Below are 26,736 nucleotides of genomic sequence, written 5' to 3'. Positions count from 1 at the left end.
TTATTAGTATGTTATTTATTAATTTAGTTTTGTACCCTATAATTTATTTAGATTTTTTAATATATATTTGGTCTTTAATTTTAATTTTAAGAACTTTAAATGGATTTTAATTAAAACAGTTGAAGTTCTATATCTATAATGATACAAAATTATATTTAACCGCTAAAATGAGCATAACTTAACTAATACAACAGTCAACCGTAGTTAGTTTTTTTATTTTTTTAATAGATGTTTTCGATAATAAGGGATGCAAAATAATATTTTAGTTCTCAAACTCTCTCTAATATAATATTGATCATTATTTTCCAGCTTCGATCTATTATCTTTTAAAATAAATCATATTTATTTTTTAAATTAATATCAAATCTATTATAGATATCGATTCAAGTTGACCGTTATTTAAATTTTTAAAAATTTTAAAATACAAAATATATTTATACGTTAAATTAAAATTATTTCACATTATCGTTTGGAATAAGTTAAAATTTAATCCACAGTTTAGAAGTAAACTATCATATAACACTTTTTAGAAAATTTTACTTCCTCTCCTATTAAGACAAAATATTAACTTTTTTTCTTTTTTATTTCAATTTATAGAGATTAAATTTATAATTTATCATTAAAAAAGTCCAAAATATGTTGCAAATTTATTATTAGTTGTCCCTCTTTTGGACAGATCATGTAGTCATCATTTTTCATGTGCATTGTGGAATTTAATATTATAATGGGGAATTAAAATCATATTTTTTAAGTACAATTAAAATTATATTATATATGATATTATTACAATTAAAATTAAACAACTACATGATGTATATGTTGACATTCTTAAAAGGTTTTTTTCCCCTCTAAAATATTCCCAATGTTACATATTTATATTTAAATTTGATTTGTTGCTAATCTAGATTTTGTAGTTGCTGATTTTTAATTAATAGTATTTATTAGCATTTGTATGAACAATTAAATTATAAAGTATAGAGTTTTATTTTTGTTCAATTTATTATATTTAAAAAAATTAATATTCACTAAATTATAGATTTAGATTTAATTTTAAATTTTGGTTTGTTAATAATATGTCTAGTTTATGCACGTACCTTCTCTTAAACTCTTTTTTATCCCAAAATTTTAGTCTCGTTCGGTAATTATTTTGCTTTTTAAAAGTAAACTTATTTTGTCCCAATTTCTTATAATGTTTTACTTAAAATGGTGAAAATTTTAATCAAATTCTAAAATAAAACAAGTTTTTTTCTTCTAAATAACGTATTATGTAATTTAAATTAAAGGTGAAAGGAATTTTTAATACGCTTGATATTATTCATAAACGAAAAACTAAAAAATCAAAGGGTTGAAAAATGTTCTTAGGCTTTAAAATTTGTATTTAATGTATATTTGATTAAATTTATTTTTTTAATTTACAAATTTATTGAATTCCAAATTTAGAGTTTAGAGCTTTATTACATATAAAATTCAATTTAGTATATTACTGTAAATGATTTTTAACATTTTTAAATGATACAAAATTAAAACTTAATAATATATTAGACCTTTTTATTGCATGCATAAAAAAAAAAAAGAAAAAAAAGAAAATTAAAACTCATTAACAACGTTAAAAGTTTAGAAATAGATATAAAACGCTTTAAAATTTGTACTATAGTTTGTCAATTATATATTTATATATACACACTAGAAATAAGTAGAGCATTGCTCATTAATTTTCTGAATATAGTCTATATTTTTTGGTAATTCATTAATTTTCTGTTTTTAGTTTTTTAAAAATTGATGTGTTTAATAGCTAGGTTATCTTCTTGTTTTTAGAATAAGAAATTTATTTTTAAATTAGGAAGGATTTGAGAAAAATAAAGAAAATTTTTGTATTTAAATGGGTTAGCAAACCTACATGATTTTTTTTTTTTTTTTAATAAACACAATTTTAAAAACATAAAAAACTAAAATGATTGGAATGTACATGGAAAAGTAATAAAAATCCAATTGTAATATTATATATATATATATGACTTAAACACATGTTTAATAAACAAAGAATAAAGTATAAGTTAGGGAATATATTTCCCTTTTTCTCAAATTTAATTAATGCAACTAAGTATATCTATATTTTCACAAGTGCTATTTTTTTTTATTTAAGCATATTAAGACAATAAAAGACAATTTTATAGGTCAAATTGTTCGAAAATTATAAAAAAAAATACAAAAAACCAAAAAAACAAAACAAAATATTTACAAAATATATTAAAAATTAACATTTATTTTGTGATAAACATGGATAGAAATATCAGTAACATGATAGAAGTTTTTTTATATTCTTACTTTTTTAAATGTTTAGATTCATATATTGTATTGAAAATGTACGATTTTGTTTTCATTTTTTCTCTCTTGTATTAATAGTCAATTATCATTTTAATTTTTAAAAATTTCCCACATTAATTAATCGCAGTGTCGGCAAAGTGTATATATATATATATATATATATTTATTTATTTATTTTTCTTGAAGGAAAAAGAAAAAGAAAAAGGAAAACACCCACGAAAAATTAAAAAAAGAAAAAAGAAAAGGTTTCATTCAAAACATCTCATGTTCTTCGAGAAGGTCACATCCAACAAAAAAATAATATATAATTATATGTATATATATCCAAAGATTATTATTATTATTATTATTATTATTATTATTATTGTTATTGTTATTGTTATTATTTAAATACTTAAAAATCTCATTGGAATATCGCCGCCGTGAATTTTGGAACTTAATCCATGAAATTATACAACACAACTTGAGACTTTCAAGAGTGGAGCAGACGTTACAACTTAGAAGCAGCCCAACCACGCCTCCCTTTACTTTTATTTACTTTACCCCTTAAACCTTTACCTTTATAATATATATTATAAATATGCTAATATATTTTAATAAACTTGCATTTTTATTTTTTTTTTCTTCTAATTTTTAAGGTAATTCAGGTTCAATTTTTAATTATTTTCCAAAGAAAATAATAAAATTTAAAATTTAAAAGTTTAGTGTATGATTCGAGTTCGTGAATACAAAATTTCTCTGTCTAAAACTATATTGCACTAATAGTTATTTGCATTAAATGGATAAATTTCAATGTGATAGTGATCCTAACTAATATTAGTTATAGTTGAATTTCAACGAGCTACTGTTTAAGAAACAATATTTTCTTAATGATTCCATTCAAAGCCATATACGTAATCATTCTTTTTAATCGAAATTTTCCTATCAAGAAATTTGTGGACGAAGGAACTAATTTAAATAGAATGAGAGATAACCTAATGTTGGTATTTAAAAAATAACGATAAGACTTGCCTTTTTTTTATAGATTAAATCTTTATTGGTAACATCACACTACCAATCTTAAATTTTATTTATTTATATATAAGTTTTGAAATTACATATTATTAAAATATAATGCATCAATCAAATGGAACAAAATTCACAAAAATTTAATAAACATAAAATTCAAATTATGATATCCAACAATTAATATGGGATGGCCATGGCTATCAATTTGCTACACACTTCCAAAGATTCTATCTTCAATATATCATACAAACCAGCTCATATGTACACACCACAACACCTCATAATGTAAATTAATTGTATTTTCCCCTAAATTAGATTTTTTTTTTCTTTTCAAACCCTTTTTTTTTTCTTGACAAAGAGGATTAAAATCTCTAATTAATGTACATATATTTAATTAATTAGTATAGTAATTTTGTGTAAAAAAGTTTTTAAAAAATTTCCCTCTAATTTTTGTGTTCTTGCTGCTGCGACAGAGCGTTGAGCAATGAAACTCTTGCACTGATCAAACTTCTGAAAACCCTTTGGCTTCCATTTTCAATGTCGCTTATCCAATCCTCCAAATCTCTCATCTTCTTCATCGCTATTTTCGTTTCTTCTTTCCCTTTCTTCTTCAATTCTCTCAAATTCTCCGACCCAATTTCTCTGAATTCTTGAATCCCCTTCTCCTGATCTTCCGCCGATTTCTTCACCTTCTTCGTGACGCGATCTAATCTTGTCCATCTCCATGTGTTTTTAGTCCCGAATGATTCTGAGATTCCGTTGAACAGTGCCAGGGAAACTGTCATCGTTACTCCTATGACTTCTTCGATCACTGCGGCAAGATCGGCGGTGACTCCGGCTTGGCCTTGTTCGGCAATTTTGGTTTTCTTCTGTACGGTCGAAAGACTCGAGACCAGTTTTGCCATTTGCCTAGCTAACCTCTTCCTTGATTTAACGTACAACGCTATTTTCTCTTCGTCTTTTCTCCTCATCGCGACCTGTGCGGCGGAGTGTTCTTCTTTGAGGGAGAGAATCAAAGTCTGGAAGATTCCGTAGACGTCGACGAAGCGTAAGAAATGTTCTAGAAGCTTATCGATCCAGTGCGGGTTGTGTCGGAGGGACTCTCGAGTTTGAGGGAGGTTGAGAATGTCGTCGAGATGGTTGTGGACGGTTTTGAGATGGCTTAAGCCTTCACAGATCCAGGCGGCGGTGCGGGAATCGGAGTTGAGGGACCAGGAATGGAGATTGGCGATCTGGTCCTTGAGTTGGAAAATCAAAGGGTGAGATCGGCAGGGAAGACTGATGGAACGGACGTGATGGGAGAGGGAGGGCTTAACCGGAGTCTTGTTCGGAAAAGAGATGGATCGCCGGAAAACGCCGACCATGGTTTTTGTGGGAGCGGGCGGGAAGAAGATTTGGGGATTTTGGGATTTAGTGGTGAGGAAAATGAGAAGGAATTTTTGAAGTATTTAAAGGGGGAGCGGAGAAGAGGGCGGAATTTGAGAGAGAGAATGTGTGAGATGAGATGCACGAGGGAAAGGTAGAGTGTGAAAATAAAAAGAAAAATATGTACGCGTAGTATTTCTCTTTTACATAACTTAGCATTTTATTTTTGTTTTGTTTTCCATTCCTCACGCATTCCAATATCTTCTCCTTTCCAATAATCTTAATCAAGTTTTAAATAACTTCTCCAGGTGTGTTATAATGATTGGAATTTACATTTGATAATTACTATACTGAAATAAATAAATACCTATAATCAAATTTGAATTTATAATTAGTTAATCTCAACATAAAAATACAAATAGGGTTAATGTGTTTCAAAGAAATAAGGTAATTTGTCATTTAAAACTCAATTTATAATTATTTTGAGAATAACAATGAAGGAACGCCAATTAATTAAAAGGAGAGTAATATAGTGAATAACCCTAAAGCATAGTAATTAGTTTGGTTGATATGTGATGTAGATTCCGATGATTGATGGAAGAAACACCCAAACTGCTCCCTTTCATCCACCACTTCATAGAAATAGACCTACCCATGATATATATATATATATTAAAAAAAAGAAGAAGAAGAAGAAAAAAGTGGTGAGCGTTAAAAAGGCAAAGGTAAACGAAGTGTGTGTTAGTATATGGAGGAGAGGGGACTAGATCCGGGAATAAGTAAAGTAAAGAAAATGAAGAAGTGGGAAGGCATGGGGGGCGGAGGGACACGGAGGCGGTTGTGTTCTACTGTTTTCCTGGGGAGCAGACACCACGTGCCTTCACACGCTGGATCACTTATTTTGCGGGCCCCCCGCCCCATCTCTTCTTCTTCTTCTTCTATACTTCTAAGTTCTAAGCAAGCAACATTAACATTAAAACATATTAATTATTTCAATTACCATACTTAATCATCCAAATATCCTCACTATTAATAATATTTAATATCACCTTTTTTTTCACATATATATATATATATATATATATAAAAGTGAAGTTTCATGTTTGTTTCATTTGATTTATTAAATAATTATAATTTTTTATTTATTATATGTAGGACGGAGAATCAAACTTTTAATCTTCAGATTAAAATAAAAATTTTATGTGAAAAAACGTGATTTAAAACTATTAAATATCATAAGCAATATTTATTCATTTATTATGATCTTTAAAATTTTTATTTTCGAGCCCTTTTTACTTATTTTACTTGACGTGGTTCGTCACATCAAATAATGTCTTTATAATATAAAGATACATGATTTGTTCAAACTATATTAACTACTATAATTTGAATTAGATGATCTTTTTAAAAATACTAATATACATATATTATTACCACTATATGACAACATGTTATTGTCCCGAACGATGGTTACAGTTTTTTTCTTAGGAAGGACGTCTTATTTCAAGTAAGTAGTCTTGCATATCTAAAAATTAACGAAATATACATATATTTACATGAAAATACGAAGAGATGAAACGATTTTAATCGTGAAATAATTAACAAATATATATTTATATAAAAAAATATGTATGCTGCCATCACAAGTAGCTAACTTGATTGTGAAAGTTGCCACAATGTATACATTTATATTAATTGAATCTCTCTAAGTTGTCTATATAGACTCAATATATATATATATATATCTAATAAATATTTTATGTCATTAAATTGAAGAACTATTCAAATGAAAGCCAATGAATGAACATAGTGGAAATTGATATTAATTTCGTTAACAAATGAAAATGGTAATGGTTATGTGCACTTTTCTTTGTCCTCCCTCAAGTTGTACACTACAAGACAACCAACGTTGGGATTTTAGGAAACAAATTGTGTTTTTTTTCGAATAATTCCTAACCACAATTTCACGTCTTTTAATTAATTAGGTCTAAAAAATGGTTTTTTTTAAAAAAGGGTTTCAATTAAACATGTTGGATGAAAATGGTTTAAAATAAAATAGTTACAGAGTTTGTCGTAATTAGAGTTGACCGTTAGAGATAGATGGCGGAGGTGGTGGTGGCCAGAGATAATCGTCAGAAGGCAATGGTAGCCACAATAAGTAGATGACATTTGAAGCATTTTGAAAAATTTAAAAGTTATACAAACTAGGTAAAGATTAACCATTAATTAAACGGTTAATTTTGTTTCCTAAAAGTTTATTTTATGTTGCTTTTATGTCATATCCAACCATATTAATTTTTAATGTTTTCTAAACTCGAGAGGGAGTAAAACATCTACGGTTGCACATGAAATGAAATAAAATCAATTGTGGGAATATATTGGGCTAAATTTCTTTCATAGTTACAATACAATCGCTCAAATCTTGACAATCACCTAAGTGTTTGACGACGTCGTCTCAACAAAGCTTTCATATATATATATATTTTGCATGAAAATATAATGTTGGAGAAAAAGAGAATTTTAGGAATTGTTTGTGAAGACAAATTGTAAGGGCCAAAATGAGAACTTAACTATTTAATATTTATGCTTCCTACAACTCTATATCTTGGACCTATAGAATTAGAATTCAACAAACCATTCAAAGATTCAAAATATATAGAACCCAAAAAGAAGAAGAAAAACATCAATAATTAAAACTACATTAAGATGCGATGGGACATTTCATTGTCTTTGAAGCACAGAATTTTAACCATTAAATTTTAAGTATATGGAATCCCATCAACTCAACTTTATACCTCAATGTACTTCCTAACTTGTCTTTCTCCCAAATAATAACAATAACCAAACAAAAAACTTCAAATTCTCATTTTTATTAAATTAATCAATTATTTAATGATAAAAAATAATTATAATAATATACTTAATGTGTTAATTAATGGCTGATTAATTAAAACAAGGAAGTTATAATTAAAATTAAAGAAAAGAAAATAAATATAGAGATATGAGACGACGATCCACGTGGATGATCGGAAGATCGAAGGAGATCTCCACCGTTGAAATGCAATAACCAAATCTTCGGATATTAAATGTGAGAATTAAAGAGAATGAGAAAATAGAAATAAAATAAAAATGAAATCCCCAAAGTTTCGGATCTAAGGAAGTCAAAATAAAAGAAAGGAAGTTAGTATTAATTATGATTAAGAAAAGGGATTAAGGTTTAGTTAATTAAGGTTTAGTTAAAGGCCCGTGAAAGTGATTTGGGTTAAGTGAGTGATTGGATAGAGAGACAAAGACAGGGAGGGTTGGAATTAGTTGTCCGTTGTCCCAAACAAAACAACAAAAATTGTTCCGATTCCTAAAACTCCAAATTTTAATTTATTAAATCATTCGAAATTAAAAATAAAAAAAGAATTCGTCATTTATAGGGAAAAAAAAATGAAGTTATTTATAAAATATAGAAGAAAAAAAAACTTAAATAAAATGTATAAAACCCGATGAATTTTGCTATATTTTGTTATTCTTTAAAATGTTCTAAAAAATGCATGTGATGTTTTTGTCGTTGTATTCTCGATTCAATTCATTCCTCATCATGGCTTCTCTTTTTGCAGTCAAAATTAATCGTGCTATTTTTGTTCTCACTTTATTCCTTATGTTTATTCAAACTTTTGTGATCCCTACTTTTGTTTTAAATCTCAAGGTTATTATACATATCTAAGTTAGGTTTGTTCTTCGAGAAGACTTCTAATAATCAATTAAATCTTTTTTTATGAATTAAAAATGAAAAATCATTGTAAATAACAAAATTGTTGAAAATATTTATAAAATATACTAAAATTTCATATTTTTATCAATGATAGGCATAAATAGAAGTCTATTAATGTTTATTAACGATAAATTTGAAAATTTCCTACATTTTAATTCGTTTTGTTATATTTAAAGATATCCAAATAAAAAATTATAAATAAGTACTTTTTTCTTTCTTTTTCTTTTGTAAGTTCTTATCTTTGATTTGGTATTAAGTCCTTTTTGTTATGTACCATACCTAGCAAGCAATATAAAACTATAAATTTAGTTAGAATTCAAAATTCAACATGACATTGCACCCATCATTAGTCAATTATTTGCATGTCTCTCACATATAATTTGTCACTCACATTATTATAAAAAGAAGTCCAAACTTTTTGCATCTCTAACATTTTAGTTTGTTGTATGTGATATGAATGAGAAAAAATGATTCTTTTTGTTTTTCTATCTTTTTTTTAGTAGATTGAGAAATTAAAACTTTTAGACCTCTTCACATTATTATAAATTATAAAATGGAGTATAGATAAAGTGGCTATATATATATATATATATATATATATATATATATATATATATATATAATGTGGTTGTTATATCATAATGGATTGTACTCTCTTAATGATTGAATATAATGCAGACTTTATTACTTCTATCAAAGTCATGCATCCAACAACTATAAGGTCATTTTCATCAAATGACAAACACCATATGATCATTACCTATACACACACAAGGTAGGTCACAAAAGCAAGTCCAACGGGGATACCCTACGTATATAAACTTTCACGTTTTTGCCTAATTTTGTCTAAGAACTTTGAAAAACATCTAATGATAAGTTTCAAAAACTTTCGAAATTTTGTCTAACAATGAAACTTCCAATCTTCCAAGTTCGTGTCTAGTGAATATATTTTAGAAGATATCAAATAGATCCCAAAGCGAAATGTACAAAACTGAAAAAATTCAATAGTCTACTGTACACACAAAATTGTCAACAGTACACTTTTTGTAGTTAACTTTGAATAAACTTGCTTTCGATTTTAAAAACGTACGTCTCAAACCATCATTTATTTGTATATTTCTCTAAAAGACCCTCTTGACCATCGTCAAAGATAACCGTAAACCTAAATATTACTCGATTGAGATGAAATTATACAATCTACCTCGAAACGTTTGTAAAAAAAGAAAAAAACAATATCAAAAGCTATAAAATTACAAACAAAGCAGAGAGAAGAAAAATCAAAGTCAAAGTAAGGAAAGAAATAATGCAAAAGTAGTCCAATGTAGAATTGAATTGAATATGATGAAAAGTTGAGTCAATGATGAGTTACCGAAAAAAAAAAAAAAAAGAAGAAGAAGAAAGGAAAACATAAGGAATCTAATAACTAGAAGTGGGGCTGCTGCAAAACGTGACACATTAACATTAGAAAAAGAACACAAAATGGTTAGTTAAAGTATGAAATTTGGATTGAATATTATTAACAATCAGTGGTTCAAATCAAATGCATTGAAATGAAAGGGACGGCTTAGATCCATTCCCCTTTTCTTCAATGTTTTTCAATGGTCCTTTGCTTTTCCTAAAAGACCTTCAAAAATAAATATGTCTCTTTTCCCTCTCTCTCCCTCTAGCTGTCTCCATGAGTTTTGGGTTTATATCATTCAAAAAGTGTTCCATAAAAATATTTATTATTAGTGTTATTGATTCTTTTGTGTTATGATAATTAATAATTATTCATTCAAGATTTGTATTAATTTAGTTGCTAAAATGTGTCCTACGACGTGTCCTATGGTTTTGTCTTTCATTTTTTTAAGAATTAAAATTCAACACTCACCAACATGGATGTCTTTAATCATTTAGTTTTATGAGATGTTACATATTTTGAGATTAAAAGATCCATAAACAATATTACAAAAATTAGAGCTAAATTAAATTACTTATTTGGTAATTTGACTCATTGGACATTTCCAAATTTTATTGTTTCAATTTTGTGCTTAAAAAACATGTGAATTTCATAAAATTGAAAGTTTATGGGTTATTTACATTTTTAATGTTTAAGGATCTATTTGGAATTTTTGTATAGTTATATATTTGGGAAATCGAACTTTCAAATATAGGTTAGTTATCGTTGAGGTAAATTTATTTGTCAATTCTCTTCAATCTAATAAACTATCAAAGTCATACATTATTATAAATGTTAAAAAAAAATTAATCTGTCGGTAACTAATTAAACTTTAAGTAGATACGTGGGCGCACAGTTATTATTGGTCACTGCAAACTATTTATAACCAATAATTAAATATATATACTATTTTAAAACTCTCTTTGCTACAATTTTAGGTATTCTTTTCTTTATTACAATATTTACTATTTTCTACTCAATAAAAGTAATTTATACTTCAAACACAAAATACAAAAAACTTATATAGAAATAATATGTACTTCGAACAAAAATTATCAGAACAATCGACTATTATAAACTAGGAATAGTTGCAAATATAGAAATTATATTCAAAATAATTAAATGTATAGAAACATCTTAAAAAAATTACAAATATAGAAAAATATGTCTAAAACTGTAAATGATAAGAGTATTACTGATAAACTATATAACAAATGTTAGCCTATTACTAATAAATCATAGGAGTCTATTAATGATAAAAGTAAGGGATAGTTGCAAATGTAGCAATTATATTCAAAATAATTAAGTATTTAGCGACATTTTATAAAAATTGCAAATATAGCAAAATCTGTCAAAATCTTTCGATAGGAGTTTATCACTAATAGATCATGTGGCAAATGTTGGTCTATCATTAATAAACCATAAAAGTCTTTCAATGACCACAAGAATCTATCAATGATAGAAGTATATCATTGATTTTGCTATACTTGTAATTTTTTAAAAATATTGATACATACTTAATAATTATTCAAAAAATTGCTATCCATTGTAATTATTCAGAAGATTGTTATCCACCGTAATTACCCGTAAACTTCATACCTTCGTCTTCCGTAGATATATATAATGGGCCTTAGACGTGAATCCAGCAAACAAAGCGCAGGCCCATGTACGAAACCTACAACTACAGGCCCACCCAATAAGGGACGTGGACAGAAATAAAACAGAATAAACCCACGTGGCATGGCACGTGGGATGGAACGTGGCGTTTGATAAAACCGCCAAGGAAGTGATATCGACACGTGGAAAGAAACTCGAATTTAAGATATAAAAAAGGGGAAAAGCGATTTAAAGTAATGGGGTTTTAGGTCGAATTACCCTAAAATGGAAAACAAGCAGAGGATAGAGATGGAGAGGGAGCAGCAGAGGCGAGAACAATCAAAGAAGATAGAGCAAGAACCGCCGTACTACATTTCTCCGATGCAGCCATTGACGGAAAGTGCTTACGGCGGAGGAATGTACGGCACGGAGGAGGGAGATCAGGAAAGCCTGCAGATCAAGAAAGTACCTGCGAGCCAGACGCAGAGCGCCGATGGACCAGTCGAAGCGGAAATGAAGCTGAAGCATCCGCCTCCGCCGTCATCAGGCGACAGAGACATCGATATCACCGGGCAATCGTATTTCCAGTAGCGTGAAATTAAAAGCTCGTGAAGGCTGCCCCGATTGCCTATTGTGAATGTGTTTAATAATGGCGATCGAGAGGTAGTTTGTTCCATGTAATTTGGTTCGTTTTCTTTACTCGATTGATGCGTTTGCTTTTTTTATGGATCTATGAATGATTGCATCAGTTATTTCCAAGAGATTGAGTATACAACTTAACCTAAATTAATATATAAAATTAGGGGAAAATACAGTTTTAATTAAAAAGATTTAAGATAACCTAAATTAATCGGTATTTATGACAAATTTCTACAAAAAGAATATTTGTTAAAAACATATTTTTATCAATCCATTCATGAAAAAAAGGGTAAGGACGCAATGTATTCACGGAGAAAACGAATTCATTTGACATTTGAAACGTATAACGTAATATTTCATTAATAATTATTAAAATATGAACCCAACTACGTGACACGCGAACTGCCAAACTACCTAAAACCTCTAATCAAACCAACCAACCAATCTCATTTCCAACTCTTACGTTTTCCATTTCTTCCATTTTCCTTTTTGAGAAAAAGTGTAACAATTTATTCTTAACAAAAAACATTTACACTTATTAATTAAAATTAAGTTTCTTATATAATTCATGTTAATAAGTGTGTGTGTATATATATTGACTTTTTGGTTGTCTAGTTTGATCTGGAAAAGATTAAGATCTTGTACTAATTAAAAAACTTTGTATATCATTGTGTGACCAAAATATTTAAACTATACATTGATTTTTTGAGCTTATAACCCTTTTTTGAGACCTTGGTATTAATTAATTAAGTTCTAAAACCCAACTTACAAATATTCTCCCCATTTGGCGAATCCCAAATCCCACTTCGTCTTTTCATTTGGTTAAAACCTTGAACACATTCACTCATCTTCATCTTCTGAATTTTCCAACTCAAATCCCCCATTTCTGCCCCAACCATTTCCTCGTATATTTTCTCCCATCCCATCTCCCATTCTCCACTCGCATTGCACAATCCCATTGTCCCATTTTCCCAATTCGTCCAACTCCATCCTTTCTCTAACCAAACCATAACCCTCTCCACACACTCTCCCTCACACGCCACCCTACACGGCCTACACTTCGTCCCACTCAGCGGCCCCCGGCTCGACATCGCCGCCACTGGTACCCCAAACCTCCCCGGCGGAAATTCATACTGCCTCTCCGTCACTATACAAAACGGCAAACGCATCCTTTCGAACGGTACCCCCATGGTGGTTAACTGCGCCTTGAAAGCGGTTTCCGAGTTCAGTTGGAGGAATCCGGCGGCATCCAGATTAGGAATAAGACCAAGGCGCGAAAGAGCGACGGTGGAGGTGTTGAGGTCTCCGACGCCGAAACGGTCGTTGAGTCCGCCGTAGGAGGATCCCGACGGCACTACGTAATGGCCGGAGACGAAGTAATCGGGTCGGAGTGGGGCGTTCCAGTACCCGTCGACACGTGTCCGCACAACCCAGTCGTAGGTGAAGTTGTTGAGTTGTTGGTACGTTCGGATCATCGTAAGGCATCCTTCCACCAATTGAAAATACTTCAAAAGCCCCTGAAAGATAACTCATCCATTAATATACAGAAGGGCTAACATCGTACTTTCACATAAAAACTATCCCTCGATGCACACGTGTCAGTATTTGCTGATCCGAAGTATAATTGTCACATTCCCCAAACCATACTTTTTCTAGTAATGTTCCCAACTCTATAATCATAGGTCGCATAACATTTCAATTATACAAACTAAATCATTAATTTGGTAACATTTTTTCTGTTCGTTTGATCTTAATTTACTTTCACCAAAACTATAGTTAGTTTTCTTTAAGTTAAATTTTAGACATCATAAAGTTATTATAAAAAAAACCAAAAAATAGGTATATCAATTAATTGGAGGCATTAATATAATGATGAAATATTGAAATCTAGCTAAGTTGTCAATTGAAATTAAATCTCGGTTCAATCACAAACTTTATATTATCAATTTTGTATAATAGTGTATGTAAAAACAAATAAGAGAGTAAATAAGTTTAATTTTGTAAAAGAATTGATGGAAGAAAGAAAAGGAAATAATTAAAAGGGAAGCAAAAGTTTAGGCTTATAAAAGAAGCAAAAAAAGGGAAGAAAAGAGAAGTGGTTTTAATGTGAAAAAAGGGAGAACGGTTGGGATACAGAGGGGGCCTTATTCTTCATCCAAAAAGCTACCTAATCATATAACGTTTCAACTTAAATTCGGAAATAGCAAAATTCAATATATTGAGAGTATATAGTTTTATAGTTAGACGGAATAACCTGGATGCCGTTGGGCGAGTTCTTCGCCGTTAGAACTCGGAGTTGCGACTCAGTCTCCGGAATCGGTTTCGGCTCAAAGATTCTCACGGCGGCGATTTTCGGCGCGTTTTTCAAGTACGATAACTTGAACGTGTTCTCATCAAGCGGACTATGCAGAAACAAGTCCGCATTCGGATACTCCTTAAGAATGTTCTCCATAATCGACGGTCCAGTAACCTCAAACCTCCTCGCTCCACCGACTAAACACACAGCCATTTTCGATTTCTGTAACTGAATCTTCATCTTAGCCTCGGGCGACGACGACGACGACGACGAATTCTCTGCCTCCATCGGAAAGGAAGAATCACGATCAGGAGTCGTCATCGGACGATAATTCGAAGCGCGAGGCTGTTGAAAGGCAGCGCCGATGATGAAGGATTGGAGCGGCGCGAAAGTGGAAAAGGGAATGTCAGAGAGGGTGGAGGAAGCGGAGAAAAAGAGGATGAGAGAGATAAAAGTTAGGATGAGAAAGAAGAGACGGCAATCGATGAGATGATCGGTTAGAGATGATCTTCGAAAGGCGGCCATTATTATAATTGAGAATGGAAGGAAAAGGGCAGAGTGCTTATGAATAATGTGGGAAGAGGAAGAGGAAGAGGAAGAGGAAGAGGAGAAGGAGAAGGAGAAGAAGAAGAAGAAGAAGAAGAGAATATGAAAATGAAAATGAAAATGAAGGAATTTTGTGAAACTGAAATTTGCGTTTCCATTTGAAAGGAGAATCGGTTAGGTTAGGCATTGGAAGAATATGAATGAAAAAATTGGGGTCCGACTCCGACCTTTTTGGCGTGATAAAAACGTACCCATATTTGTCTCATTATATCATTCCTTATTAGTGTAAACTTAATTAATTAATTAATTAATTAATTCATCATTATATTTTAAGATAATCAAATATTACATTATATTAACACAGTCCATTTAATTAATTATTTGGTAATTTTGTTTTCATTTCTTTATAAACTTAAGTAATTGCATTTAGTTTTTCTTAACCAATTTGACATATACTTTAGTTAATAGGTACAAACTACCAACCTAAATACCACAATTATTATTGTTAGAGCAAGTTAAGCATCAAGGTTAACTAAGTCCTGTTTGTTAATTAGTTTTCTAATAAGGTTGTCTCTTTAGTTATTTTTCTATAAATATATTATTTTGTTCCTTTTACAGAACGAAAAAATACTTCCAAATATTAGTGTAATTTTTTCTTTATTTTTTTTTAATTGAGACAGTATATTTAACTTAAAAGTGTTTAAAAGAAATATACTGTGTTTGAAGTTTATTACTTTCTTGAATTTTTAACTGTGGGACAAACTGCTCTTCTAATTCTTTTGCCAAAATCCAATACTATAGAGTTTATGTTGATTTCTTTTGTTATTTGTCGTTCACTCACTTTCTTTGTTTCTTTCAATTAAAACATATTAATTTTACCATAACGCACAATTAATTAATTAAGACATATAATCTAGACATCAAAACATGATGAAGAAGGATCAAATCCAACCTCACCTCACATGTTTTAGAGTAAGAAATAAAACCAATTAATAAGTCGAGTTTAGAAACATATATTGTGCTATGTATTCATTAAATATTTTACTTTCCCGATAAGCCAATTACAAAATGGTATCCATCCAATCCAACTCGTTGTTAAAAAAAGAATTATTATGTGTACAACAAAATATTAAAATTGTTTATAAAATATAGAAAAAAAAAACTTAAATAGACTAACAAATTTGATAAATTTTTCTACGGTTTGTAAATAATTTTAATATTTTGTTATTTTTAAAAATAACCCTTCCATTACAAAAATTATCTAACTTTAAAAGTGTCTAATTGCCCATATATATAATATATATAATTGGCGATTTTCTTAATTAAGTTTGGGTAATACGTTGATCAAGTATTGTTGAACAACCTAATCTACATTTAGTTGGTCGACCCTTCAATAATAATCTTCTTTATAGTTTAAACAACAATATATGCACAATAATTTTCGATTAATTATTCAAAATCAAAAAATTTTATTTTATTGAACATATTGGACAATTTAGCATTAGAAAATAAGGATATTCAAATGTGTTATTAACCTTTTGCATTTTTGATACGATATAGAATGTATTATATGTATCATATATATATATATATATAAATATAAATAAGTGATTTAAAAAGAAAAGTGAGAGAGAGAGAGTAATATTTCGTTTATGCAATTGATTATTAAAAATAGAAAGTAAAGATTTGGGATTTTTTTGTTTTTATGGTTTAAAAGACACAAACACACAAAAAAGGAATTTATCGTAACAACAACAACAACAAGAATAATAATAATAATAATAATAATAATAATAATAATAATAATAATAATAATAATAATAATAATAATAATAATAATAATAATAACAATAAAAAACCGTTAAATAGAAATAGAACGAAATTATATCATTATTCCATTAATAATTATTGTGTTTTTCTCCGTCACTTTATTTGAATATTTGCCTTTTTCTTTTTTCTTTTCTTAATTATTTTTGAGAAAGACAAGAGCAGGCTTTGTTTTTAAATAATCCTTTTTCTAAAGATAATTACTATGAAAAATATGTCTTTGTTTTATATCTTTTTATTATTTTTTCTAAACTCAATTTTGTCATTTACTTTTAATTTTAGGATAAAAACAAAGTCATATTTTTTTAAATAGCAAAATATTATAGTATTCTTTTCAAAAATATAACAAAGCGTCAACAATGAAAAATACAAAAAATATTAACAAACCCTAATATATTTGGTACATTATGTTTCATATTTGACTATTATTTGGATAGCCAAATCTAAATGATTTATTTTTTAAATTCTCTATACGATATACACGATCGTTTAGATTGACTAAACGATAGATTATTTTGGTATATAATCGTTTAGATTTGTCTTAAACTACGTTTTTTTCCAGTGTACACGATCTTGAACAACCAAATAAAAGTTTGAGAAAAAAATATGTCTTTTATATTTGATACACGATCTTGAACAAAAAAAAAAAAGTAAAAGAATGATCGAAAGACGAAAAGAATGAAAAATGATGGAATAGACGAAAACGGAAAGAAAGAAGAAAAAAAATGAAAAAGGACGAAAGAACAAACCTGAAATATTTAAAAAATATCTAATTTTATAGGATTTGTTACACGAGTTTGATGTTTTATTATATTTATGAAAGTTTCTGAATATTATAACTATATATAAAATATGGTAAAATTCATTTTTAGTTATATTTAGTAGGTAGTTTTTTTTTTTTGGTTATACATAACAATTTCTTTAAAACCAATGTATTTTTAATTAATTGGAAGATGCATGAATTTTTAACTTATTAATACATTGAATTAACAGGAACTAATTTTTTGAATTCTCTTAATAAAGTGATTAATGACGGTGATCAGTTCATTTAGTTTTTAGAAATTGGTGTATGTGTTTTTCGTTGTATTTGGAATTCATCATCTAATTTCTATGGTTGGATTCAAGATGTGTTTAATTATTCGACTAAAGTTTTGATGATAGTTGATCTGTGTTTGAAATACATTTTTAAATAATTAATTTATAAAATAAATTAGTTTTGAAAAGTTTCGAAGTATTTGTTTAAGTAAAAATAAATCTTTTTTCTCAAGTCAATTTAAAAGAATTCTTATTCCTTTCATATGCTAATAGTTGTAGAATTTTAAAATCTATCTTAAATTTATGAAAAACGAAAGGATATGAATATCGTACAAATTATCATTGAGCTAAACTCGATTTAGCCACAGTTGAGTTTTTGTCATTTAGGATGTTTTGTTTTTAGGAGGAGAGATGAAATATTAGTTCACTATTTAAATCTCATTTCTTCCTCTCGCTTCTCACTCTTTTGATTTTTCTTTTCTTTCTCAAATTTGTAACTCTTTTCTTTGATTTGTTTTCCTGTTTCCTATTGCTCTCACATTCCATCTTAGGAAGATTCATGTAAATTAGGTTTGAATATTTGTCTCCCCCGTCTTAAAAATTCTGTGTTTGAAGTCAATATTTTATTAAAAGAATATATTTAATATAAAAGATTTTTTTTATTTTTTTTTTTAATTTTAAATAGTTCATCTCAAGATATTATTGTTAAGAAAAGTTTCGGTGATCAAAATCTTATATTCACTTCTTTCATGGAATATGGTAGTATTTTAGGTTCTTATATATTTTTCATTGAATGACATTTTTGCACGAAAAATAAAAAAGTTACAACGTAAAAATTTGTGAAGCAATAAAACAAGGATCAACAAGTAGTAAATGAGATTGCTTGGAATTGTCTTTTTAGTTTTGTGAAAAACGAAAAACTCGACTTCAGTAAAAAGACCAAAAGCTTCATTACGATGAAGGAACACTGAAGCTTAATTAGATGATTGATGAGAAACTTGATTAAAGGGACAATTCCTAATCTATTAATTGATGAGATACATAGTTTAAGGGAGAGATTTCTATTCATTTTATCTTTGAAATGTATTAGTGGTAGATTTAGTTACAGTAATATGTTTTGACCCTTGTACTTAAGATCATAAGATTGTATATATGATTCATATGTATGAAAGTAATAAAATCTTTGATCGTGGGTCAAGGACCCCAACGTAGATTTTGTGTCATCAATTTAGGTTAACAATGTATTGTGTTCCTACTGTTTAATTCACATATTGCATCGTTTGTTTGTTGTAACTTTTGTTCTTAACTGAGGGATCTTCTCAAGTTGTTGACTCTTATGTTGTTTTATCAAATTAGATCTAAGATAAACATTTTGCAAATGGAGAGGCAAAAGAAGAAGCGGGAGATAAACGTTTCCATGATTATCTCAATCAAAGAAGAAACAAAACGATTGAGAATGAATAAAACATAGAAATGATTTTGGTAATTTCACAAGCGATGCCATAAGTAAAACACCAAAAAAGAAATGAAAAGAAAAATCTTTATTCTCAAAATATAAACCAAATATCATTTGAACATCTCATTTTTAATTAGGATTAATAGATTGAATGTGAGGCCAAAGTTTATGGTGTTTCCGTTGCAACTATGTCAACTAATAACACATAATCCTTCTCCAACTCTACATCATATTTTTCAACATTTTTTTTCTATCTTTTCAACAGCAGCAATATATATATATATATATATATATATATATATATATATTGATTTTTATTGTCAAACAAACAATGAAATTCAGTCTTGGAGGCTTTCAAATTAGATTATTGACTGAATTTGGGCATAATTTTCTTCTTGAAAGAATAATAAAAGAGAAAAAAAAACTTAGAAATTTGAAAACTATGTAAGAGAAAGATATGAGAAAGTTGTATATAGTCTGATTTCTTTACGAAGTATAAATATTTCTATTAGATGTTCTATTAAAAAAAACTTTTTTTTCTAATAAATATCCAATTGATAGGTTTTTTTTTTTTTCTTTTGAAAAAAGGAAAAATTAAGTTGAGAAAGAAAATGTAAAATAAACATAATGGGCGTTAATATACGATTGATTGTATAGACAATAGAGGCGAAACCAAACTCATATTCTAAAATACTACAATTAAGAGCAAACCTAACTTTTTGACGAAATTTGGCATCTTTCATTAGTAGAAAATTCATAAAAAAGAAATGCAGTAAGACGACAGAAACCTTACTTTACAAATTTTGATACCATAAATCAATTTGATAATTATTATTAACTTGATTATGAAATTACTTAACAATTAAATTACCAAATTCGCATTAATTTCTCAAACAAACATTCATAACCTTTAAATAAAACCAAAACGAATATAACTCAATCCTCAAACCTAATATCAGAAATATGATTTATTATCCAACAGATCATAAACCAATTTTGAGATTAAACCAATAAGTATTAACTAAAAATTCAGCAACATAATTAGAGAAGTTGGCTAAAAAATGAAAGCTACCAGAGAGAGAGAGCTCTAATCTTGAAATATTATTAATAGACGAAACTTGAAATAAATAGAAAAACCACAACAACACATCATTGATGAGACGAGAAGAAAAGAAGGCAAACTATTTTCTGGAAAAAGGCTCTAATCAATCTATAGGGGACCGGAAACTAGAAATAAATCAAAATCCACGCAAAACCTAATTACCACACTGAAAAAAAGAAAAAAAAAAAAAAAAAAAAAACAATGTACAGGCAAGGTTTTTAAGGCCCTACCTCAGAGGAATTTGACAATGGCAATGGCATTTCTTTGGTTCTTTTTTCTTTTGCAAGCTCTCCTCCTCCTAAAGCCCCCAACCTTGATTGCAAAAGTCCTGCCCACACCACTACTTTGTCGAGATACTCAAATTGTTGATGTAATATCCGACAGTTGAAAACCACGGCCGAAAAGAACGTGTTATGATTGTTCAAAACATGGGAGGGAGACATTTTCTTTCTTGGGTCTGGATGGGGTGTTATATACAGGATGACACACACGCACACACCAAAATCTGACAGGGTTCGTCTTGTTTGAATGAAAAATGGACCTGTGGGATCTAACTCTCAAATTCTCGTTTTCTTTCCTGTTTGGGGGTGCAAAGTTTCTTAGTGAAAGTAGGGTTAATAAAGTACCAACAAGAGTAAGGATACGGATAGAGGTTGTTTAGTCGGAGAGCATCTCTTCCAATTCAGGCTCCTCAGAGTTAATTGCATCATACTCCAAATTTGTCGCATTCAACGGACCTTTATCTTGGAAGTCAACTTGATCCTCCTCTTCCTCTGAGTCTGGCCATTCTGGCTCATAATCACTGTTTTGGTCGTCTACTGTTGCAGGCTCATCTCTCCTTGGTGTTATATCACTCTTGCCATATTTTCTAGGTCCCGAATCAGACTTTACATGAGGCTTGGCAACTTCACATATACAAGGCGATGGGTTTTCATGAAATTCACCCCTGCCTGGCCTCACCTCATTCGGCTCCCCCATGAAGCCTCTCTGATAAGTTCTAACCCTGGAGGAAAATGCTCCCCATGTCATGTTGGTTCTGTTCAAAAACAACCTATAGAGTTTCTTGGCATTTGGACGAATGGTAGGCTTGTGTCCGAAATATCTTCTGAAATGTAATTCAAATTTTAGAAAGTTAACCATCTGATCAGATAAATGTTTTAAAAATATGTTTCGGGGAGGGGGGGGATTCCGCACCTTCTTCCAGCCAATATTCTCGCCATATTGCCATTATTGTTGGTGACAAATACATCGCTCTCGTCACAGACAATGAAATCAAGTGCAGCCATACGAGAAGAATATGAAGAAAATTTGTCCAATTCCGCCTTGGAAGCTATGGTCTCTTTTGAATGGAAATTAGGAAAGAGGGCTTTTAAAGGAGCTAGTGTCTCTTCCCCTCCATATACTTCACCAGATGCCACATAGATATGAACATCCTGCCCATATCCGAGTGCTCTCAGCATCAAACCAACCTCTTCTGGAGTCAGTGGACATTTTCCATGCCTCCTTTCTTTATCAGGGTTGCTTACTTGCTGAAATAAATTTGAATCAGTTTTATACAACAGATCATACAAGGCATTAATAGTTGTCATCTAAATTTAAACTAGAACTTAGAAATTAGACTCATCTTAATATCAGAATGTATAGATATCTGAGACAAATTTTTGCTAACAGATGAATTCTATAGAAGACCCGGACCAATATTGCTATGCTATTTACTACATTTCCCAGACAAGGATTAATTATGCCCCTCATAAATATTCAAACACAAAATCCATTGGGCTGGTCAATTTCATTTCACAACAATTGACCTGCAAATATTGGTGAGAAGAAATGGATTTTTCTGTAAATAAATCAAATCAAACAAATGGATTCACATAATTAAAACTAAGACCCCTTACATGTAATGTTTTCCATCGCCTTCGAATAGCTCCAAGTTCTCTCCTTTCCTTTTCACCTCCACCATAATAGCAACCTGAGAATGCTAGCATATCTGGTTCAAACCTATGGTAATACACAAATGGCAGGATCAAAATCACAACTGATGTCCAATTCTGCAATAAGCTTCGGTATGCATTACATGGCATATAATCAAGAGTAAACAAATTGTTATTCCACAATATCATGGACATTATAATTAAGAACCTTCACTCCAACGTGGAAATGCATTTGTTTGCAGAAATTGAAATTGATTCTATATTTCGAGCTGGAATAGTATAAATAAATAAATCTAAGAAAGGCACATAAAGAACATGTGAATATCTTTGTAAAATCAAATGTGTTTCTATGTGTGGAAATAGAAGCATAAACCGGTAGAAAAGACTTTTGTATTCCATTTCATCAAAGCAATTTCAGATGAATTATTGAAATTTGCAGTCCATTTACTAAATAAATCATTTGAGAACAACACACCTGCAGAACAACTGTACGCTATAATAACTAACCAATAAACAGAAATGGAAAGCAATTAATCGATAATGTAGGACCAAGTGGTTACCATCACATACCTGAGGTGCAAAGCAATGTAATGATTGCTTCTTGCCCGCATTCGATTGACCAATTTTTCGCCCATTTTCTGTATTGAGTCAGTGAATTTCAAAGCATGGTAGTTAACTCTACATCTGAGTTTCTGCAAATCTGTCTCCAACTTGTTTGCTAGTCTATAATCGAACTTGGAGAGCTGAATAGCCTGACATATTATGAATACTTCTGAGTACATATTAAAAATTAATAGAAACTTGAGACAAAGATAAAGTACAAAAATAAGCAGTATCAGACCACTGTACAAAGTTTCTAATGAAGCCGTGTTTATGTAATCAAATGGGTTGTAGAGAACGGAGAACTTACATGCCTTTTCAAAAGAACAGGTAATACACGGTTCTGATAACATCTTTCACTACACTTCCTGGGGACACGCATTGAGTGTGTATTCCATGTTTTCCCACCCCTCTTTGGTAGCTGATGAATAATTTTCACATCTTTTGACAGGAATGATATAAACCAATCAACATCGAAGATCTCTGAAAAGTTGCTGTTGAGAAATAACAAACATAATTCTGTGATATAACAAGGACAAATTTGGAGAAGTTACTTTTATTCCATAAAATGTAACAAACCTGGAATCCCTCCAAAAGGACTTCTGATCAAGCTTAGGCACAACAAGTGTAGCATTTAATATACGTGCTGCAACAACGGCATCTGTTATCTGCCATTAGGAGCTTTAGTCAGCTTGAAAATAGCTATAGAAGTAAAGAAATCAATTCAATTTAAGCAACTAAAGAGTGGACAACAACACAATTATCAGAGAGTGCATCAAAAAGATGGGCGTTAAAGCCATGGAAATCATACAAAACTAATACGTTAATAGCCTACATAGCCTGCGGATACTCTATAAAACATAAACTACTCACAACAAATCCAATTCAAACGCAATTTGTTGTCAACATTTATATAATGTTCGGTTTCATTGGGATTCTTCCAATAAATCTTTGAGCCTTATTGTGAATAGCAAACCAATAAATAATCGTCAAAAAGAATAATTCAAGCCCATGACATTACCCCAGTTCTTTGTTGATTTAAACCTCCACTAGTTGCAATCAGCAAGTAACGGTTCGGGTGTGTAATAGCATTAGCTTCTGCAGCAAAGTGAGAAAATATTAGCTCTGATTCTCAGCAAAAAAAACTTAAAAACCATATAAGATGCGAGCTCACTACATCCGAGTTTAACATGAATTGGTTCCTTTTTAAAAACGGAAATTGAGAATATTAGTTAAGGGATCTAATTCATCTCAAATCGTCAGAAGAAGATACGGTGATTCAATTTCTTCCAATTACTAAACAACAGATAACTTCCGAATGTAACATACTCTGAAACTTGTTGCTAGCATTACAACATCCAGAGTAGAACTTCGCATTTCTAGAAGTCCAAAGATCACGACCGGATCTCGCTCCATTGCGCTGGTTACAGAAGCAAGAAAATCACATCAAGGAAACAAAGATCTGTCAGCTCCAGCATCAACTAAAAGAAACAGTAAAAAAAAAAAAAAAAAAAAAGAACACTGAAGTAACAAATTCAAGAAAACCCTAACCGGAACGCGAAAATGCGAAACACCAATCGCCACGTCGGAAGCAGCATTGAACTGAACCTATCCCATGAAAAGCAATTAAAAAAAAAAAAAGAATAAAAACACAAGAAACAGAAAGTAAGAGGAGATAAATACCGGAGGAATGAGGCGGTGATGATCGGAATCATTAGGAGAAGGAGCAAGAAAAGAAAGAAGTGCAAAGAATAGAAGGAGACCGGCAGAAATGGCGGAAATGAATGGGATCAAGAATCTAAAACGATGGTAATAGTGGTTACGCCGCCGTTGAAAAGCCATAGCGACAGTGACCACCGTAGCTCCCCTCCCCCCGCCCCCTGTTATCACTCCTCCACACTGATTGGGAAAGAAGGGAAGAAAAATTGAAGAGAAGAGAAGAGAAGAGAAAAAAAGAAGAAAAGGGAAAAAGAGATGAAACGAAAAATGGATCTCTCAGTGTTACCGCTACGGCTCCAACAGAGCCTGAAGAATCCTCCTCATCTTTATTATTATTATTTTCCTTTTCTGAACAAAGGACAGTCTAATAACGACAATGGAATCAAAGAAATCAAATATATAGCTTATTGTCGCGCTAACACAAAACGATTCGTCGGAAAATTGTGGGCCGCACGGCCCATTTCGCTCCCTTTTTCCCTTTTTCAATTTTCTCTATTTCCCATTTTGCCCTCCTTCTCTTCCATTTGCTTAATTGCTTTGTGATGAGACTTCCCTTCCGTACTTACCCATTTCGACAATTTGCGATTTTTATATTGTTTTCCGTTTGTCAACTAAAATGTGTTTAGCTTCTAAACGTCGTCGTTTTATGGATTCGATTTCATAGCCTAAATTAGGAATGTCATTCTTCGATGTTCACCGGCTACAGCTCAGTGAACCAAATCCATTTTTTTTAGTCTCATCTTCGTGGTTTAGTTTCATTCTTTCTTGCCTTCTTGGTTGTTATGGAGTTGAATTTATTAACAAAATTTGTTGATGATTTTGTAATTAATGTTTTTTTTATCTTCTAATCTTTAATTAATTTTGTTACAAATCTATCCATTTAGTCTAATCAATAATTAGATTGGCATACCAATAAATAAACTTTGATTGGGTTGATATAAATATAACCCTAATTAGATTGACATACCATTAAATAGCTTTTAATTGGGTTCATACAATATAATCCCTTTCAAGAGCTAATTAACAGCCTGCTTGTACTATGAAAATAATAATAACAAAAAAAGACACAATGTCTACTTTGTGTGTGTGTTTGTCTATGTCTATCTATATATTGAGTTTGTTAAAGTTTACTTCAACTAATCTTGTAAAACAACTCGTTCGAATTATTATATTTGAGCGTCGAAGAAAGTTGTTTGATATTAAATCTTAGGTAGATGATTATCTTGAGTTGTATTCATTCTTTTTATAACCTTGTGTTTAGTTCATCAATTAAATTGAGAATGTTTTACTCGTTAACCTATTTTTTTAACTAGTTATTACCGACTCGACTCGACTCAACTCAACTCACGATTCAACACCTTAAACACAAAGGGGCCATTTGGTGTACTAATTAGAATTTGATAGCTTACTCCATATTTATACATCAATTATACAAGTGGTGTGTAACTATTTATATCCTAAAATTAAATTTAGTAAAACATTATTTTAAAGTCCATTTTGCTACAATATTTACTATTTTTTCTCTCATAGTCTCTTTTCGAAGACCCATAGTTGAATTAGCACTCTACATCTAAGCAATGTAATGTTCTTCTTTTACACGAAAGCATGATTAACCCGATACGTAGAAGAAGATGAGGTATTCAACTTAAGCATGGTAGAACAAAGAATTGAACTTCATCTTATGAGATTCTTTAGCCATCATATGAACTTGTAAGTCTCATTGCTCATGGACTGCGACTAACTAGAGGAGACAATCTCAAGTTAAAGTTGCCAAAACTTGGGCTCTCTTAAGAACATTGGAAGACTTCCAAAATACGTAAATCAAATCTGACATCTTCTGCAAGCACGACGCTTTCGATGTTATTCATTCATGTTTGGAGAGGCGTCGTCTTCTTTGCATAACATACACATGCTCTGTACTTGCATTGCTTCCAACTCCATGGTGGTGCTGTGATAACCACCAAGGTAAAAGAGAAGACTCAATGGCAAGTCGAAAGGTCAGGCGGAATCTTTTTGCGGTTCAACAACAAACGCAATCACATCAATCCCTTACCTAACATCCATTTTTAGAAAAAATCGAGAAAGGA

At 30.4% G+C, this 26,736-nt stretch overlaps 4 protein-coding genes across 5 annotated transcripts; 1 reads left to right on the top strand and 3 right to left on the bottom strand.

Moving 5' to 3' along the window:
• Positions 1–3,380: 3,380 nt before the first annotated feature.
• On the bottom strand, positions 3,381–11,565 carry LOC103493801 (uncharacterized). The gene is made up of 3 exons (XM_008454720.3): positions 11,551–11,565; positions 10,842–10,871; positions 3,381–4,625 (listed from the first exon to the last, which is right to left on the bottom strand). Exons 1-3 carry the CDS (start codon positions 11,563–11,565, stop codon positions 3,777–3,779), a joined length of 894 nt encoding a protein of 297 aa, XP_008452942.2. The 3' UTR covers positions 3,381–3,776.
• Positions 11,566–11,745: 180 nt separating this feature from the next.
• Positions 11,746–12,226, top strand: LOC103493802 (uncharacterized). The gene has a single exon (XM_008454721.3). It carries the CDS (start codon positions 11,781–11,783, stop codon positions 12,084–12,086), a length of 306 nt encoding a protein of 101 aa, XP_008452943.2. The 5' UTR covers positions 11,746–11,780; the 3' UTR covers positions 12,087–12,226.
• A 555-nt stretch (positions 12,227–12,781) lies between these two features.
• On the bottom strand, positions 12,782–15,180 carry LOC103493803 (uncharacterized). The gene is made up of 2 exons (XM_008454722.3): positions 14,389–15,180; positions 12,782–13,651 (listed from the first exon to the last, which is right to left on the bottom strand). Exons 1-2 carry the CDS (start codon positions 14,953–14,955, stop codon positions 12,881–12,883), a joined length of 1,338 nt encoding a protein of 445 aa, XP_008452944.3. The 5' UTR covers positions 14,956–15,180; the 3' UTR covers positions 12,782–12,880.
• A 5,196-nt stretch (positions 15,181–20,376) lies between these two features.
• Positions 20,377–25,001, bottom strand: LOC103493804 (O-fucosyltransferase 16-like). Of its 2 annotated transcripts, none has more exons than XM_008454723.3 (10): positions 24,614–25,001; positions 24,482–24,538; positions 24,260–24,350; positions 23,952–24,028; positions 23,510–23,598; positions 23,241–23,424; positions 22,901–23,082; positions 22,295–22,397; positions 21,591–21,925; positions 20,377–21,501 (listed from the first exon to the last, which is right to left on the bottom strand). In XM_008454723.3, the coding sequence occupies exons 1-10, from the start codon at positions 24,770–24,772 to the stop codon at positions 21,054–21,056; spliced, it is 1,725 nt and encodes a 574-aa protein (XP_008452945.1). In that variant the 5' UTR covers positions 24,773–25,001; the 3' UTR covers positions 20,377–21,053. The 2 variants fall into 2 exon arrangements, with proteins under 2 accessions (XP_008452945.1, XP_016901336.1); XM_017045847.2 differs by having other exon boundaries at positions 24,482–24,532.
• Positions 25,002–26,736: the final 1,735 nt, after the last annotated feature.

Source organism: Cucumis melo, chromosome 7 (genome assembly GCF_025177605.1).
Source record: "Cucumis melo cultivar AY chromosome 7, USDA_Cmelo_AY_1.0, whole genome shotgun sequence".
Lineage (NCBI taxonomy): Eukaryota > Viridiplantae > Streptophyta > Magnoliopsida > Cucurbitales > Cucurbitaceae > Cucumis > Cucumis melo.
Note: the sequence above shows the minus strand (reverse complement) of the source record. Positions and strands in the feature narration are given on the sequence as shown.